The sequence below is a fragment of the Bacillus rossius genome, chromosome 11 (assembly GCF_032445375.1).
Source record: "Bacillus rossius redtenbacheri isolate Brsri chromosome 11, Brsri_v3, whole genome shotgun sequence".
Classification (NCBI taxonomy): Eukaryota; Metazoa; Arthropoda; class Insecta; order Phasmatodea; family Bacillidae; genus Bacillus; species Bacillus rossius.
In genome coordinates, this window is record NC_086338.1 from 15,304,118 (window position 1) to 15,322,269 (window position 18,152).

Below are 18,152 nucleotides of genomic sequence, written 5' to 3' on the forward strand. Positions count from 1 at the left end.
CGTACAAAGACCTTCAACAGAGGTATTCGCAGTGTCGTGAGGCAGCAAAACCTATTATAAGCAGGCCTGTTACTTGACACGAGCACGACCGGCCGACTTGTCCGGGGCGACAAAGCCACGCACCACGTTGAGCTTCTCGTAGGCCCACTGGTCGTGCGGCCTCTTGTACAGCGGGCTGTGTACGTCCGCGAAGCCGGCCCAGTTGCCCCGCAGGTCGTAGGCCATCACGTGGATGGCGTCCACCAGCCTGCGCACAGCACGTCACCTCTGCAGACACCCCCGCCCTGGACTCAGTGTTGCCAGATTGTAAATGTCAATGTCTCGTACCAAGGAGCGAAAATTCTCGTACACAATGGTATTGTAAAAGCAAAAGTTTAAATGTGTTTCTACAATATTTTTATATATTTGACATTTGAGTTACAAGCCTAACAAATCTAAACTAAACAAATTTCACAATCCTATGATTACATAAGTAAAACATTATTAGCAACAATTTTCACAACAATACAATTATTCCTGCCATTCACTCTTTTAGCATTATTTTTTTCGTAAAAAAAATCCAGTTTCCCCCCCCCCCCCCTGTTAATTGAACATACAAAAATACTCTAAATTGTAAGTTAGGGGTTGTGCATTTAACATTATTCTGACTCTGGGTCATTTCCTGTGCTAGACAAATAGAGGTTGGCACCTGATAAGGTAAGTTGGTGTAACTGGGCCCATGGGGTAACTGGGCCATCCCCTCCCAGATTTTCCCTGAACATATAAGAGGGAAATTGAACTCTGTTGTGGCAACACTGGTAAGCAGAAGTATACAAAACAACAGCCATTTGGTCTCCAGCTTGATTGAAGAATGTTTTATGGCTGCTAATGTTTTTTGTATTTGTGAGCGCAAAACATGTCTCTACAAAGGTGAATTTAAAAATTTTTGGTAAGTATTTTTTTATCTCTTGAAAATCGAATATAAGAAATTTTAGCTCAGTTAATGTCAAAATAACATTCCGTGTAGTGTTTTAACCTATCGTGCATTTTATAGGTCTGTGGAGTGTTATGACCCAGTTGCCCCATCATATTTAGTGATTTGGGGTAACTGGGCCATACATTCAGGGAAACTGGGTCCATGTATGGCCCAGTTACCCCACACTGAACCACTTATGCTTATATTAAATAAGTTGCTACTAACCTAACCTAATATAAGTAACTATACTATTTATGTTATTTTAATAAGTTGCAATTAAGTTAATCAAGATGAAGGCCTGTTTAGGTAGAATTATGTTGGAGAAATTTATTCTTTTAAAGCTTGTAAAAATTAAAAAAAAAAAAAGAGTTTTTTCTTACAACTCATCCAAGAACTAAATTATAACTTAATAAGTTACTTTTTATGTTATAGACCATGGTAAGGAAGTACTACCGGAGAACAACCAAGGGTGCAGACCAAGAAAATTCATACTCCCGAGAGGTTTTAGAGTTGGTGCTTGCAGATGTGAGGAATGGAAACCGCACACAAAGAGAAGCAGCGACATTTCATGGCATTCCAAGAAGTACACTGCGTCACTACATCCATGGTTCGAGAGGTTCAGGGTCTATTTCGAGAGATGGGTTTGGGGGTGGTGGAAAACTTTCAATTCCACATGTGTATGAGGTTCAACTTGCAGATTGCCTAAGAGTGTTAGAAAAATGGGGATTTGGACTGTCAAGAGATGAAGTCATGGACATGGTGCAATCATTTGTTCAACAAAACAACATAAAAACCAGATTTAAAGTGGGTAGGCCAGGTCCGGATTGGTTCATTGCTTTTAAGAAAAGGCATAACCTATCAATAAAAAAACCACAAGGAGTAGAATATGTCCGCATGTCTCAAGAAAACCCATTTGTAATCAATGAATTGTTTGATTTGCTTCAGAAAACAATTGAAGAGAATGTTTTGATCAACAAACCACACTTGATATTTAACTGCGATGAAACAGGGTTTGGACACGATCCAAGCAAAACCAAAGTTGTAGGTGGCAAAGGTGTAAAGTGCACTAGAACAATAAGCTCTGCTGGGCGTGAAAATACCACTGTTTTTGCATGTTGTTCTGCTGCAGGAGACAAGCTTCCTCTCCTTTGTGTCTTAAAAGGGAAGAATGTAATGGAAAGCTGGATTGACACAAACTCTGATGCCCGTACTGGTTATGCAGCTTCAAAAAGTGGGTGGATGGATGGAGAGATTTTTTTAAACTGGTTTAAAAAAGTGTTTCTGCCCAACATACCAGAAGAACGGCCCGTACTTCTTATCCTTGATGGGCACAAGAGTCATGTAAGTCTCCCTATGATTTTAAAGGCAGTGGAACATCAGGTAGTGCTCGTAAAATTGCCACCTCACACGACACACGTCACTCAGCCCATGGATGTTGGAGTATTCAAAGGTTTGAAATCAAATTGGGATAAGAAGCTGACCAAGTGGCAGAGACAAAATCCTAGGAAAAAAATTCCTAAACAGGAATTTGTAAATATTTTGATATCTACATTTTATGATGTTAACAAACAGAATATCACAAATGCCTTTAAAGCATCTGGAATTTATGATGAAGAGACAGGGGGCCCAAACAGGCAAGAAGCAATAAAAAAGTGCAAATTCAAACCTTGTGAAGTACAGGCTTACAACAAAGCACAGCTCAAAAAGGTTGCAGATGCCAACGAAATTCATGATGACCAGACAGATGCCGACAAGATCCCTGATGCCCACACAGATACGGAACACACTCCTTATGACTCGGCTGATGTTGGAAAGACTCCTGATGCCCAGGCAGATGCCGACAAGATTACTGATACAGACAACAGTACTCATGACCATCCTGATGCAGACAAGACTCCTGATGGCCAGGCAGGTGCCAACAATACGCCTAATGCTCATAGAGTATCTGACAGGAGCTCTGATGTTGAGATGCCCAACAATGTAAATGTAAAACGAAGTTTTGAAGACATCATTGTCGAAATTTTCCACAAAAACAAAACTCGAGAAGAGTCTGGCAAGGAATCTGTCAAGCCAAAAAGGAAAAAAGTAAGCTCGGGAGCTGAAATTATGACTGCATCTGAGTACATAGAAAAAAGACAGGAAGAAAAGAGATTGGAAGATTTGTCTTTACAGCAAAAAAATACAAAAATAGAAGAAAAGCTCCTTAAACAAAAGAATAGCATTGTGAAGAAAAAACTCAAAGACAAACTGGAAAGTAAAAACAAAAAGGGAAGCAGCAAATTGAAGATGCAATGCGAGGAAAAAAATCAGAAAAAGAAAAGAAAGATTGTATCTAAGCCACTGACTTCAGTAGATTTAGAAAACCCATTACCTTCAACTTCTGGCCTCTGTAAGTTTAAAAAGGCGAGACCTTCAAGTGTGAATTCAGACTCTGATGATGATGGCTCATCAGGTATGAGCATTGCGGACTGTGAATCAGACAAAGTTGTGCCCGGTATCTCTGTTATCAAAGATGACTATGTTATTGTATTGTATAATGGTATAAAATATCCTGGACAAGTTTGTAGATTTAGATAGAGACCAAGTGCAAATAAAACACATGTAGAGTGCTGGTTTAACTTACTGGCGATGGCCAGAAGAGGAGGACATTTTGTGGTATGAAGAAGAAGATATTTTAAGATTGATTAGACCCCCAATCCCTATGAACAAACGTGGAATTTTTAGTGTTCCTGAGTTAAAAGGTTGTTTATTTGAGTATGATTAAGTTTACTTATTTTACATTATATTTTTTAACTGTTTTTGTATTAATTTATAGCTGATGTTCACAAAAATCAGTCTTGCAACATTGGTAATTGCTTTGAAAAATTATTTCTAAATGGGGGTAAATTTTTATTTTTATTTGTACATTTGCAAGCATTGGACCCAGTTACCCAGTCACAGATTCTGTAGTTTCTTATAAGAAATAGACTTGGGTGGTCCACTTACCCCCATTATCAGGGTAACTGGGCCCACCTGTATTTAAAAATTATATAAAATATTTATACATATAATAAATATAGTAAAAATAAATATCACAGCTTAATCAGACTTCCTAAGAATTACTAACATATGTGTCATACATGGATTTTTGAAAAGTATACATTTTAGTAAAATTATAATGTGTTAAAAGTATAGTATATGAAAAAAGTTGAAAATCTATGGCCCAGTTACCCCAACTTACCTTAATTAAAAACAAACACTATCTTTTAGTCGGCGTCGCCTGTGTTGCTAGCCAAAAAAAAAAAGTCTACGCTATCGGGCAGAAACTTCACTTAATGGTATTAACTTACAAAAGAAATGTTATACACTTGTTTTGACAAAACGATACAATAAAACTAATATATCTTACTAGAACCCGGGTAAAAAAAAACCAACATTGATAGTGATCTTAAAAATTCTCGTACAAAAGCGTACAAGATTCAACTTTACCTCGTACAACGTACACAGGTTCTAAATTCTCGTACAAATACGAGAATTCTCGTACATCTGGCAACACTGCCTGGACTCTTGTAGACCTAACATACACATCAAGTTTGGACCCTGCCCGAACACGCCCGAATAATTCACCTTCGGCCAACTTCGGTATTAGGTTTTTATTTTTGCTCGAGAAAAATAAATTTAAATATTAAGAGTGGTCGGTTAGGTTAGCTACATTAAAACACTTTAAAACACTAAGGACGTTTAGTTAGGTTAGTATAGCTACATTAAAATGAAAATAAACCTGAGGTTGGCCGAAGGTGAATTGTTCGGGTAAGTTCGGGCAGGGTCCAAACTTTATGTGCATCTTAGGTCTCCCCTGGACTCCACACCGCGCTCGCTTCCATTGCATGCTACACGTAGTTTCCTTATCTTTTACTTGTGCGGGGATAGAACAACACCTGTGACTAAAAACAAATCACATGCGCATTTAAGTATACATATTTTTGTTAAAATTCAATGCCCCATTTTAGTGTTTCATATTCAAGTTAGTTATGAAGAGTGATTGTGACCTAGACAATTGATACAAGACTACAATCAAGTAATGGAAATTACTTTACTAAAATTAAAGAAACTAAATAAGTTATATAAACATTTACTTAATTTATTTGCAATAAATGGAAGGTCATTAATTCCCATAATAGCTCACTACCAGACAGAAAAATTTGACTGCCAGTTCAAATATCTTTTTATTTGCACCAGTAATCAATGCACAAATAAATTTTTTCTAACGAAAAAGTACCACTTGTTAGGTATTGAAAAAACTCGTGTATTAATTTTCATAACATGTTGCACAATCATTTGAATAATTGTAAGTTAATTACTTCTTGGCTTATGGATTGAGGTGACGTCCCTGGAAATAACAGTGTGCCAACATTTCTGAATTTATTGTTGCACTCATCATGAAAGTTAATTAAAAAAAGAAGTCACCGATCCATCATACTGTCACCTGGGGCATTTAATACATGCGATGCCAGAAACCGAAGTTCCTGTAACTCGCTTTGTGTAGGTACTTTATTTCAAGATGCACCCAACACCATTGTTAAATTACTTGGATCAACAGGCAGGGCGCATGTGTTGTTGGATATATTGGCACTCAGGCCTGAAGAGGACCTTAAAGTGTATTTTTTTGTGAAATGCTGAAGTTTATTACGATTTGGTGTACAGCGTGGAGAAAATAATACTCCCAAACTGTTAGATCGGCTAACTGGCGTACCTGTATAGTAACATCCTGTTGGAGAGCTTGAGAGGCTTGTTATTGTGCTGAGTTTCAAGTGATGTATTAAATCCGGGTGTGGCATGTAGTGCAAAGCTTCAAGGCCGCACACGCCATCTCAGGACTCTCCCGTTCAGCGTGAGTCCGGCCAGTCACACTCGGAGGCATATCGTCGTGCCAGAGGGTAATTTTTCTCCCAAGGGAGGTAGACTGTAAAGGGGACACTAAAATCCGCAGTCCCTTGATCTCTTCGGAGCCGATGAGAAAACAGCGGCTTCCACCAGATTGGTTCGTCCTCTAGTTGATATTCAATTTATTCCCAACAATACCAGTCGCTTCACTACTGGACTTCCTGTATTCGCAGCCTCCAGGACACGACTTATTGCAGAGGGAAGCCTTTTCACAGACGAGGGAGCCAAACACACGATCGTGCATCTTCGTTTTTGTTGTTAGGTTAGCTACATTATAAATACTTTAACAACATTGTGGACGGTTGATTTGGTTAGGATAGCTACATTAAAGATACTGTGAAATCAGGTAAACGGTTTCCTAGCCCTGGATAGCTACATATTAAAAAGTTATTTTCTAAGCAACCATAAAATGATTTTACAGTATTTTTAATGTAGCTATACTTACCTAATATAACCAACCATCCACAATGTTTTAAAGTATTTATAATGTAGCTAACCTATCCTAATCGACCGCAAAATGTAATGCCACACCGGTTTATACAATGAGATAGAACGGGAAAAAAAGCTAGCATCAACTTCGGGTTTGGCTCTCTCGTCTGTGAAATGAAGGCTTCCCTATTGCAGATGGTTAATGAAGTTAGATTTATGTAGGGTCATTCACAGCCCTGCTGTGATTGGTTCCTGTGGGTGGCAATGAACGAAGGACGGTCTGTACAATCGACTGTGGCTAATGGATGGACAGTGTTGGTTGATGGACGAAGGGGACAGAGCAGGGAAGCAGGCTCAAGGGAGCGACTCACTGGCAGAGGTCGGGCACGTGGTAGCCCTCCTGCAGACGAAACTTGGCCAGCGGCACGGCCATGGTGATCTCCCAGCCCTTGCCCTCCGCATCGAAGGCGCGCCGCAACTCCTCCACGAAGAAGAAGAAGTTGTTCTTGTCGGAGAAGCTGCCGCCGCGGTCCGCCGCGCCTGGGTACTCCCAGTCCAGGTCGAAGCCGTCGAAGTCGTACTTCTTCATGAAGGCTGCAGGGCGACACACAACAGTAACCAACTGGTATTACTTGGTATGCTTTTCACGAATCATTTTAACTACTTAAAATAATAATAATACTTTATACGTGTTATTATTGAGAAGATGGGTACATCAAATATAGCATATATCCATTCTTATTTCTTCCTGACATTTTTTCAAATTATTTTAAAAGTGCATTGCTATATGCAAAATACTTATCTGAAAATTTAAAGTTTTAACTGTTTTAGATTATGCGCACTAAAAATACTATAACATTGTTAGAACGGTGTTTAGTTTAGGCTAGAAACACCTGAAATTATGTAAAATCATATTAAAGGTTGATTAGGTTATGTAAGCTACATTAAAAAAAAATGAAAAATATTGTAGGTAGGCGTTTAGTTAGCTTGAGTTAGCTAAATTTAAGACAGGTAATTCGTTTATCAACTGTATAGCAAAACGAAAGGTCTCTGCTATAAACTAAAATAGAATTGCAATTACAAGATGAGGTTGTAACAAAGACAATACATAGGATAACTGTAAACCCCAGGGAATGGTTTCAAAACTGCAACATGAATTCGTATTTTGTTCCAGACAAAGGCTTACAATATCTTTTGTAAACAATTATTATTTTCTTCTGGAATTAACATACTGCCCATAGTTTGTTGCGAGCAATATATCACAGTATTGACGTCGTCCGGCCGACGACCACCCCAGAGCCCGACCTGCACCCGCCAGTATACGCTCCCGCTAACGGAACACACCCCTGGCCATGGCCCACCCGAGTCAGGCGAGCCGAACAGCGATTAAAGGCAAACCCGCGAAAACCTGAGTAGACAAGAGAAGAACCGTACCCATTCCTCCTGGAACATTAAATTAGGATTTTAGCGACAATAAAGTCTCTTCCAGACACACCCATTTGGAATCTAGCGTAATGAGGTCAGACCTGGCGCGAGAGAGGCCGAGCCTCCCTCGGACGCCATGCCAGTTCGGCAGTTCAACACAGCTCACGGACCGGGGCGGACCTACGTCCCACGGAGGGGCAACAGCCTTTGTCTTCATCGAAAGTAACGTCCGGTAAATATAGTCACTAATTAACAGAACCCCTTTTATTACTTAACCTCTCCGTGAGTACCCGGTCCCCCTTTTCGGTCCAGGACCTAATCCGACCGCATCAATTTAAAGACACCCCGCACCACACTTGGTCAGCGGGGTTGATCTTCAGTATACGGCACGGGCCGCATCCCGCAACTCACAGAACTTTAATTAAGGCCACGCGCACGGCGCTGACCACAAACTCGCAAGGGAGCTTGGACAAACTTAATTGCGGTGCGTGTTTCACCACAGTGGGCACAACACCCGCGCAGAGACATTCGTATACGGGGTTGGCCGTCTCCAACCGTCCACCCCTTAATTCAGTGTATTTTTGTGTCCTGTATTTTGTATTACTAACTTACGTTACCCGAGTAACGAGTGCCACGAAATTTGTGCGCGCCCCCTTAATTCAGTGTACTTTTGTATCCCATATTTTGTATTACTAACTTACGTTACCCGAGTAACGAGTGCCACGTAATTTGTGCGCGCCCCCTTAATTCAGTGTATTTCTATGTCCCGTATTTTGTATTACTAACTTACGTTACCCGAGTAACGAGTGCCACGTAACTTGTACGCACCCCCTTAATTCAGTGTACTTTTGTGTCCCGCCTTTGTGTTACGAAATTACGTTACCCGCGTAACCAGTGAGACGTATGAGACGTAACAGCGTCCGAGGCCCACGTAACGCGGAACACAAACAATACGGCGCCACGGAATAAGGAGTAAACCCCCCCCCCCCCGGGGACCTCTGTAGAGTGTTGTATTGTGTACGACTCGCTCCTATGAATAAAAGGTACAACACCGCACCCTCAACTCCACGTCTCTTATTTAAACATCATCTCACGCAACACCGCCGCCGGCCCTAGTGGGCCACGCAAGGGCACATACATCCACGACCCCAAATTCACGACTAGAAACGAGCTAGTCTGGCGCCCACCCGGACAATACGTATCAAGAACCGCCTTTTCCCACTAGGAGCCACACCGGGACTCGAGCCCGAGACCCCGGACGACGGCAGTATAACAAGAATCACGTTTTTCTACAAGGACTATACAACACCGCTATTTTGGCACTGCCATATAGATTGGCCATATTTTGTTGGTACCAACATCCCATAAAATAACTATCCCACATGAACAGTCTAAATGAATGTGCATGCCATAATTTTGCTATAATCTTAGATTTAGGAATTTTCAAGAGATGACATGGTGTGTTGAAGTCACCTTTTACCCCACCATCACCTATTGTAACACCTGACATTGCACAAACAGTGATTGACCACACCTGTCCACGGTAAATGAGTATTGATTAGAATTACCATCGTTAAACATATTAACTTCCTTAAAATACAGTCCTAACACAATGCAAACATTATGCTTCATCCAATGTTTAGAGCGCACTGCAAACAAGACGCGGACCACCAGCAGTATCAGTGGAAACTGTAACAAATTAAAGTTAAACTAAAAACATTTAGTTGAAGAATGCATCAAAAATAAATGAAGAGGTTTTTGTTATATCAGACAATAAGAGTTTTAGGGATACTACGGAGGATTCTGACGACTGTTTTATGTGTTTCGTTGTAACCAAACCTAAACACACACGTGTGGGCTTAACAAGTTTAAAATCTTTTTGTTAACATACCAAGATGATATTTGTGGATTTATGTTTGAAGCAAATTATTAGACATCCGTGAATACACGAAGATCCCTTAGTGTTTTTGCAACTGAAGGTGGGGATCTGGGCATGCGTGGCTGCGGGGTGTGATATTTGTGAATTTATGTTGGAAGTAAGTTATTTAGACACCCGTGAACACACGACGATCCCTGAGTGTTGTTTGCAACTGAAGGTGGGGATCTGGGCATGCGTGGCCGCGGGGTAAGATATTTGTGAATTTATGTTGGAAGTAAGTTATTTAGACACCCGTGAACACACGAAGATGCCCTGAAGGCGGGGATCTGGTCATGAGTGAGGACGCGGACAGCAAGGGTAGAGGCCGGGGAGGCAGAAGACGAGCACCGACCCACGACACTGGCGATGAAGGAGTCGCGGCGAGCCTTGGAGGACACCAGACCCGAGTACTTGCGGCCTCCCTCGCCCCAGCCGCCCACCGCCACCTCCGTCTTCAGCGCCGGGAACTTGCTCTTCAGCGCCGTGAAGTTGGCGAAGCCGCGCATGTCCTCGTCCACCTGGCAACACCGCCCGCCCGTCTCGTCACATGCGCACATGACAACATGACAGTGATTTGACACGGAACATATTCTAATGCAGTTTACAACTCTGACTGTCTTATTACCTGGGCACACACCTAACAGGTATATTATATATTGTAATATTAAAAATGCACAACGTTTAAATTCTGTGCTAACAAACTATAAACTCAGCTACAATTTAGTGATATTAAAATTCTGAATATTGGGCCTCAATCTTTATTATGATTTGAAATATTTTCATATAGATATATATATTTTGCATTTTCTATGTCGAATAAACTCGTTTGCTTAATGATTTTACGAGGCTTGGCTACTTCAAATAAATATTTGTTTGATGTTTAGAATTTTGAAACAAAAATGAGTTGTCGAAAACACATATATGTATTTTTTAGGTTGGTACATATTTTTTTGTTACAGTGAAATAATTTTATGCAACATATTTCGATACAGCAATAAAATTGGTTTCGTCAAATAAAAAAATTGTTAAAAAAAAAATAAATAAATAAATCAGTGAGCACACTTCCTTTTGCCACTCTTACAAAACTTTGATAATGTTCTGCAGTGTCAAACTCATCTGCTATGTACAACCATTTATCATACAACGTTGGCGCTGCCTGAGGTGGAAATCCACTCAAAGACGTTAGAAAGAATGATGAAAGTCTGTGAATGTCATCTAAACAGGTGTGATCACCTGGGTGTTAGTGATCACACACAGTACACGATATTCCCGTGCTCACCACAAAGCTGAGAGGAGCCTCGGTGGCTGAGTGGCTACATTACAAGGCGATGCAGACTCCATTCCCAAAGGGGTCAATTCCAGAATTTCTAAATCATGAAAACATATAGGACGTTGTCAAGAGCTAGGGTATTTTCTCGAGGTACTCTCGTTTTTACAATATGAGTATTCAACCAAAAAAATATTCTAGTCTAAACATATTTCACCATCATTCCTGACACCATTGTTGGTAGATGTGAGTCCGTAAGAAAATGTTTCATTCTAACTCTCCTTATTGTGCATTCCAGGAAATCTGAAGTAATACAAACTTTGGTAAAATGTTCACTTGCAGTCAAGAAGACATTAATAATAAATCTACTTAACTTAATATGCTGTTGTAGGTGTTATGTTGGCCACATGTAGCTGGAAGAACATCTGGTGAACCATTTTGAATTGGAGACCAGTCGAAATGCAAGTTAAGTGCGTGTGAATAAAAACACATTTTGGTCAAATTAAAAGTGCATTTCTTATACTGAGAGTTCGGAAATCGCCAGGCATAAACTTAATAGGTGGCGGGGTATGCCAAAATCAACAATTTTTTTTTTAAAGGAACACATGTCCTGAAATGCTACCTACAAAGTTACAGGTGCGAACGGTATCGCGTAAATAGTAAATTCGCGCGCACTAGGCAACACTTCACGATGTCAGCCTAGTGACGCTCAAAAGCTCCGCGAGAAGTAGCTGTCAAGTGGGCTATAAACACTATAATTTGACAGCCCTGTGAGACATTGATTCCCAAATGTCCAGAGGGAATGGGATACACTACATTCCAGCTGAGGAGTCCACGGCAGGTGGACAGGGATGTTCCCCAACAATGATATGGACTCGCTAACACTACACTCCAGCTGAGGAGTCCACCCAACAATGAGATGGACTCGCTAACACTACACTCCAGCTGAGGAGTCCACCCAACAATGAGATGGACTCGCTAACACTACACTCCAGCTGAGGAGTCCACCCAACAATGAGATGGACTCGCTAACACTACACTCCAGCTGAGGAGTCCACCCAACAATGATATGGACTCGCTAACACTACACTCCAGCTGAGGAGTCCACCCAACAATGAGATGGACTCGCTAACACTACACTCCAGCTGAGGAGTCCACCCAAATATGAGATGGACTCGCTAACACGACACGGCAGGTGGACAGGGACGGTACCTCCTGGTCGAGCACCAGCACCTCCCACGTGACGTTGCTGACGCCGATGAAGGAGTATATGAGGTGCGTGCACAGGTCGGCCGGCACATCCTCGATGGTGTAGCGGCCCACGTCGGGCCGGTAGATGGCCCAGTTGCTGAAGTAGCATACCACCCGCCCCGGCGCTCCAACTGCACACACCACACAACTGTGAGGCACCCGCAGCCTCGCTCCAGACTGAGACACAGCTGTGGACGCAAATAGTATTTGGTTAAAATTTTGTCTAAAATATTTTGTACCAGCAATATAATGGTATTTTCTAAAACAAGTAAAAAACTGTTTGCTTGGAACCAGTTTGAGAACATCAAAAATTAATTTTTATGAAATTGTAAATATGTAACTACAAATTTGATTTATTGGTACTGGTTCACACATTCCATTAATAAGTGACAATCCACAAAGGGTTATAAATTATAGTAAAGGCTGTGTTAACAAATTTCATTTGTGTTTAGTGTGGTGGATGGATAATTTTCGAAAACAAAACACATCATAAGGAAAAAAATAAATCATTGAAACTGCTGAGATAAAGAATTCGCATAGCTGCGCCAGGCAGAAGAAACAGAAAGTAGTGTTAATGTAGACTCATTGCCTGCGGACAGTGGCACCCTAGCGCCGAACATGTGACTCGCACAACCAATCATCTCTGTCCGCGAAATGGAGTCTGGCTTGTGACGCCAGAGAGGACCTGACATGTCAGCACATAGATATTGAGAGAAAGACCGCGCATCTAGCTGGGTGGTAGAATATTTGTGGTCCCAACAATGAAAGTCTTATGTACCAATATAACCATTATAAACACATGCAGATGTTGGAATATTCTTGAGGTTATAAAATCGCGTATATATTTGTGCGTTTGATTTTAAAATCAAAAAGGTTGTAATATTCCACTATAGGTTCTTTAAAATATATGCGGCTTCTGTGTCAGTATAATAATGCAGTTAATTTTAACACAAGTGTGTGTCCGTTGGCGTATCATTTGTAAACGAACGCACGTGTTATTACTCTCATTCGTTGATTTAGACATTTATGTTTGTAGTTTCCAAACTAATGATACTGTCATGCGCAGGAGACAAGGCTGGTTTGTATGAATATTAGTCCACAAGTGAGACATATTCGAGTGAATTTCATGTCGAATGACGAGCGGCGTGGAGAAGATATGCGACGAATGACGCTTCGCTGGTCATAGCTAAGTTCTGTTTACGTGCAGTGAAAAGATGCCTGAAAAATTTGCGTTATTTTATTGTCGACAGTATATATGAAAATGCTTGTACACTTGGTGACACCTGTCGTTAGATGTTGACTTATTTGTCACTCTGAAGGATTGAAAGCCAAATTGAAACTACTAAAAACATCTGACCGCATCATGTTTGACCCAAAGAGGAAAAGTAAAGCAGCCATTGAACATATAAGTAACATTGATTCCATTAAGTACAACATGTTTGAGGATTATAACCTGGCATCAGAAAATAACATGAATTCCGCAGGTTCCTGAGAGTGACAAACCTGCCTCGAGCCAACAGTCTCATGCTATTAACGCGATAAATGATATGTCGTCCTACACAAAAATTACCAAATATTGTGCCTCATATTTCACACAAATTTTTTTAAAGGAAATCATTGGTAATAATACAAATTAATTTTAGACTTTTGAATATGGCACATGTTTCTTGAGCTGTTTATTTACGCTTTGGCAGGTTTACTTATGTGGTGCAGCTACAGGCAGATCCGTAACCAACAGTCGGAATGTTCCTTCCCGTAACTTTATTGATGCGTTGTTATTTGCGGTTTTTACACTCGGAAAAGTTGGTAGTAAGTTGAAAAAAAAAAAAAAAACTTTTTTTGTCTTGAGTTAAAAAAATTAAATAATTATACTAATGAATAACAAAAATGTTGTTTAAGAAATGTCGTTATACCATTACCAAATCGTGTTTTAATAGATAATATTTATACATACAGATCCTTTATGTGACTATTGACCTTAGTATTAAACGTAAAATACGTATGCAGTATAGAAGTCATTATAGTCAGCGTCCCAATCCGTAGAAGGAGAAAATAGTATTAAAAAAATTGTATTATAGAATAGATTTACCAAATCTAATTTGCTTTATTAGCGTCGCCCGTGTTTGGCTTCAGACACTGGCATCACGACTTGGTCTGGTTGGCTTTGCCGCCGTGGTTGCAGACTTGAATACACGAACGTTCTTTGATCATTCATTCGGTCACTCGGTACAGAGAAAGCGCTGCGAAAACTGATGGTTCAGTGTTCCCCGTCTCTCGGCTCCGTGCCCTGAATGTTCAGACACTCCTGACGCTGTAGCTGTCTCGGTTATCTGCGGGACGTGTCCTGACTACCCGCTGGGACAGGGCATTTTCATAACACTAGTCTGGACACATTACGTTCTTCTGCACGAGCATTATGGCAGTGAGTAAGAAATTGTCACTAAGCACTTCATTTATGTTAAGGAAATGTTACAGAACCCTTTAAGATATTAAAAAAAAAATTGGTTGTCTGTAAAGTCGGTTTACGGACGATAGTTTAACGTGACCACGTCATAACAAAACATTGATGAAATGATTGCATACTTTCATGAATAAAATTGAATCATTTTTATTGAATTATCACTATTTTGTATGGATACAAAGAAGGAGTGAAATGAAATCTACAATTTAAATGATAAATTTACTTTTATTTGCACTCATTAATTCAAATATGTTTATTACTTTAACGAAGATATTATCTTAACTATAACTTTTATACATGTTTGCTAATTAACGTCTTCCAATCTGTGTTATTCTGTTAAGGATATGACGATGATAGGAAAAGTAGGAAACGAATGGGAGTGATTCAAGTTTAATGTGCCTTGAAAAAGTCAAATCGATGGTTGTTCCAATAGAGTGGAAGAGAGATAGATGCGGCGCAAGCATACGAAGAGCGTAACGGGACACAGCGCAACGGGACAATGTGCGTAACGGGACACTTTTTCGTGCGTGCAGCCAGCTTTCATCGATTTATTAGACGTTGTCACGTTAAAAAAAGTTGTCACGTTCATGTTTATTTCATCTAAAGTTATTTCAAATGTTAATACAAGAATACATTGTTACTGGTTTTATCTCAGTGATCCGACTTTCCGTTGCTCAAAAAGAAGACTTAGAAGAGAATTATATTGAAATGTTCTGCAGATAAATGAAGGCAGTCGTCGTTGAGGAAACTGGGTGGAAAGTGACGGAATTCAAGGGGAGAGAGAGAGACACGTAGGAATAACAATTACTGCGCAAGAGACAGAGAAGCTCCAGTCTTGCCTTTCCAACGTGTTGTTTAAGAGTTGTAGCTCAGCAGTTGTCTCGACCGACTGACAAAACAACTACTGTGAAATAATGAAACAAAACAGTATAAGTATGCTGATAAAATGGGTTTTAAAAATATTAAAATGTGCAATGTTCCTAAAACCCTTGATATTTTACGTATAAACATTCTTTCTTATTTTTTGTATTATTCAGTTTCCAGACTATTGAACCGTTAACAAATAAAATCCAGTTTGTTTATGTAACACACAAATAAATACAAAGTGAATGAACTAGTCTAGTATTTAGACGACATAAGCATTAACAATTATTTTGGTAAAATCACTCCAGTACGCTACAGTCAACCAAGTCGGAGAGCCAGAACTTCTGCTTGCGAGTCACTTATGTACACCACCACACTTGGTGACGTTCTACCAAGTATACCAATGAATACTTATACATTTATACTGAAAAAAAAAACCCACAGAAGAGCTTACTGAGTTTTTAAATAGATCCAAAACATTATTTTAATAAGAAAGCATTTCATCAACATTTTACAAACCTTGTAGCTAAGGTCAGTTCTTTTTCAATTAAATTTTTATAAATAAAATTTTTTAATGTGAAATAAACCTATCTTTAATGTTATGAACTTTAAATGTTTGTTTTGCAATAAAGAGATGATTGAAACATAATATTGGCAAATACTGTTTATAATCTTTTACTTTGTTTATTTTACGTTTTTCGTTAACAAATTCCCCAAGAAAATTGATATTTATTGTTGCTCCAGTTGTATAAAAGTATCACGCGTGCTTTTTTATACAAACAAATATAATTATTCCCTCATTGTTTATTTAAAAAGAAATTAACAACGTTTTTGATTACCTTCGTGGGACTTAACACAAAGGTCAAAGTTAAGACCTGTGAGTTGAATCTGGAACTGCCGAGTGACGATTACATATTCAAGTCGGACCTTGATGATATGATATCATGTTCCCTAATGAATAAATGTATGGCAAGTTTGCTTGGGCCATACCAGTGAAATTGAAGAATGCGGTCAACTAACCAAGGTCATAACATACATTTTGCTTGATTGACGTGTACCTTCGCATCTGCAAACAGATCTGGGTAAAGAATTATACTTGCATCCTACAAAGCTTTTATCATGAAGTTGGGTTTCAAATACTTATATAAATTTAGTTATGTTAAAGCTTCCAAAGTTTTCGAAAAATTTTGATCAAAATTTAAAGAATTTCAAGTTTATGGTCAAGGTCAAGGTCATGGCCTCGACGGCTTTTCTTTTTAGGACTCTTAAGCTACTTTAAGGGATTTGGGTTCTTTCAAAGGCATTTGAAATTTATAATTTTTGAATTTTTGAGGAATAAAACGGTAAATTTTCCCTCAAAACGGGAATTGTTTCCCTTGAAATAGGGAAATTTATAGAAATTTTAAGTCACTTTGAATCCATTTTGAGAAATCTGGAGGAATTTTGAGTCTAAGATGGCCGAATAGTAGTATATGAATGGGGCTCCTGGCACAGGCTTCCAGGCTGTGGTGCTGTGTGTCCTTTCCGCCATCTTGGATTTTGACGTCACGGCGGCCATCTTGGTTGACCTTGACCTTGACCTTTGACCTTGACCTTGAATTTGATCCTCAAAAATCGCCAAAAATGACCAAAATTGGGCAAAAATTGCCCAAAATTCCTCAAAAATCGCCAAAATTTCAATTTTTTTGAAAAAAATTTCCGCCAAAAAATCTCAAATAATTCCACAGTTCAAAAATTAGGATTTCGAAAATCCTCAAAAGTCGCTTTGCCCTAGAAAAAACGAAAACTCCTAAAAGCGGCTTAAAACTCCTAAGAGCTAGCCGCTTATAAGCCGCCGACCTTGAAAATAAGGATGTCATGGCAGCCATATTGGATGATGATGTCACCGTTGCAAATTTTGTTACGCCCGCCATCTTTAAATTTTTTATTTATTATCCGATTTTAATGAAATTTTTTTTAAAATTTATAAAAAAATTTAAATAATATAAATTTAATAAAATATTTATAAAAAACATACTTTTTAGACACGGAGTTCGGAGTCCTCGGTTCGAACCCGAAGAGTGCAAAAAAAAATTAAAAATGGCTACCGATCCTTCCCTCTCAGTGGACGCAGGCAGACTGACCCCCACCACTTATGTCAAAGTATACATATCTTCACCTAGTATGACGTCATGTCCGCCATCTTGAAATTTGGACGCCATCTTGAAAATCTTTATTTATTATCCGATTTTAATGAAAAAAACTCCAAAATTCATCAAAAAATTATCGTATTTGAATTCTGTTTGATTATATCGATGTACGTCCTTGGTTCGATTCCCGGCGAGAGTAAACGGTTGATCCTTCCTCCATGAAAGCTACCTAGACTGATCTACCACCTCCAGTACCAAGGTATATATCATCAACTGGTATGATATCATGTCCGCCATCTTGTATTCATCCGCTGGAGACCGTCATCTTGTTTTCATCTGCTAGAGTGTGCCGATACCATGTAGTATAATTTTATGTTCACCATACCTTTGTCCTCAACTGTTGACATTGAACTTTGACCTTGACCTTGAAATTTGACCTTGAACTTTGACCTTGACCTTGAACTTTGACCTTGACCTTGAAATTTGACCTTGACCTTGAAATTTGACCGTGACATTGAAATTTGACTTTG

The 18,152-nt window shown here is 39.5% G+C and overlaps 1 protein-coding gene across 1 annotated transcript in view; it reads right to left on the reverse strand.

Moving 5' to 3' along the window:
• Nucleotides 1-18,152, reverse strand: part of LOC134536680 (endochitinase) — a 63,494-nt gene that overhangs the window by 20,975 nt on the left and 24,367 nt on the right. The window contains exons 3-6 of the mRNA XM_063376519.1: nucleotides 12,130-12,299; nucleotides 10,003-10,168; nucleotides 6,679-6,901; nucleotides 124-247 (exon numbers count right to left, since the gene is read on the reverse strand). Coding sequence (XP_063232589.1) covers nucleotides 124-247; nucleotides 6,679-6,901; nucleotides 10,003-10,168; nucleotides 12,130-12,299 — 683 coding nt within the window. The remainder of the gene's footprint in view (nucleotides 1-123; nucleotides 248-6,678; nucleotides 6,902-10,002; nucleotides 10,169-12,129; nucleotides 12,300-18,152) is intronic.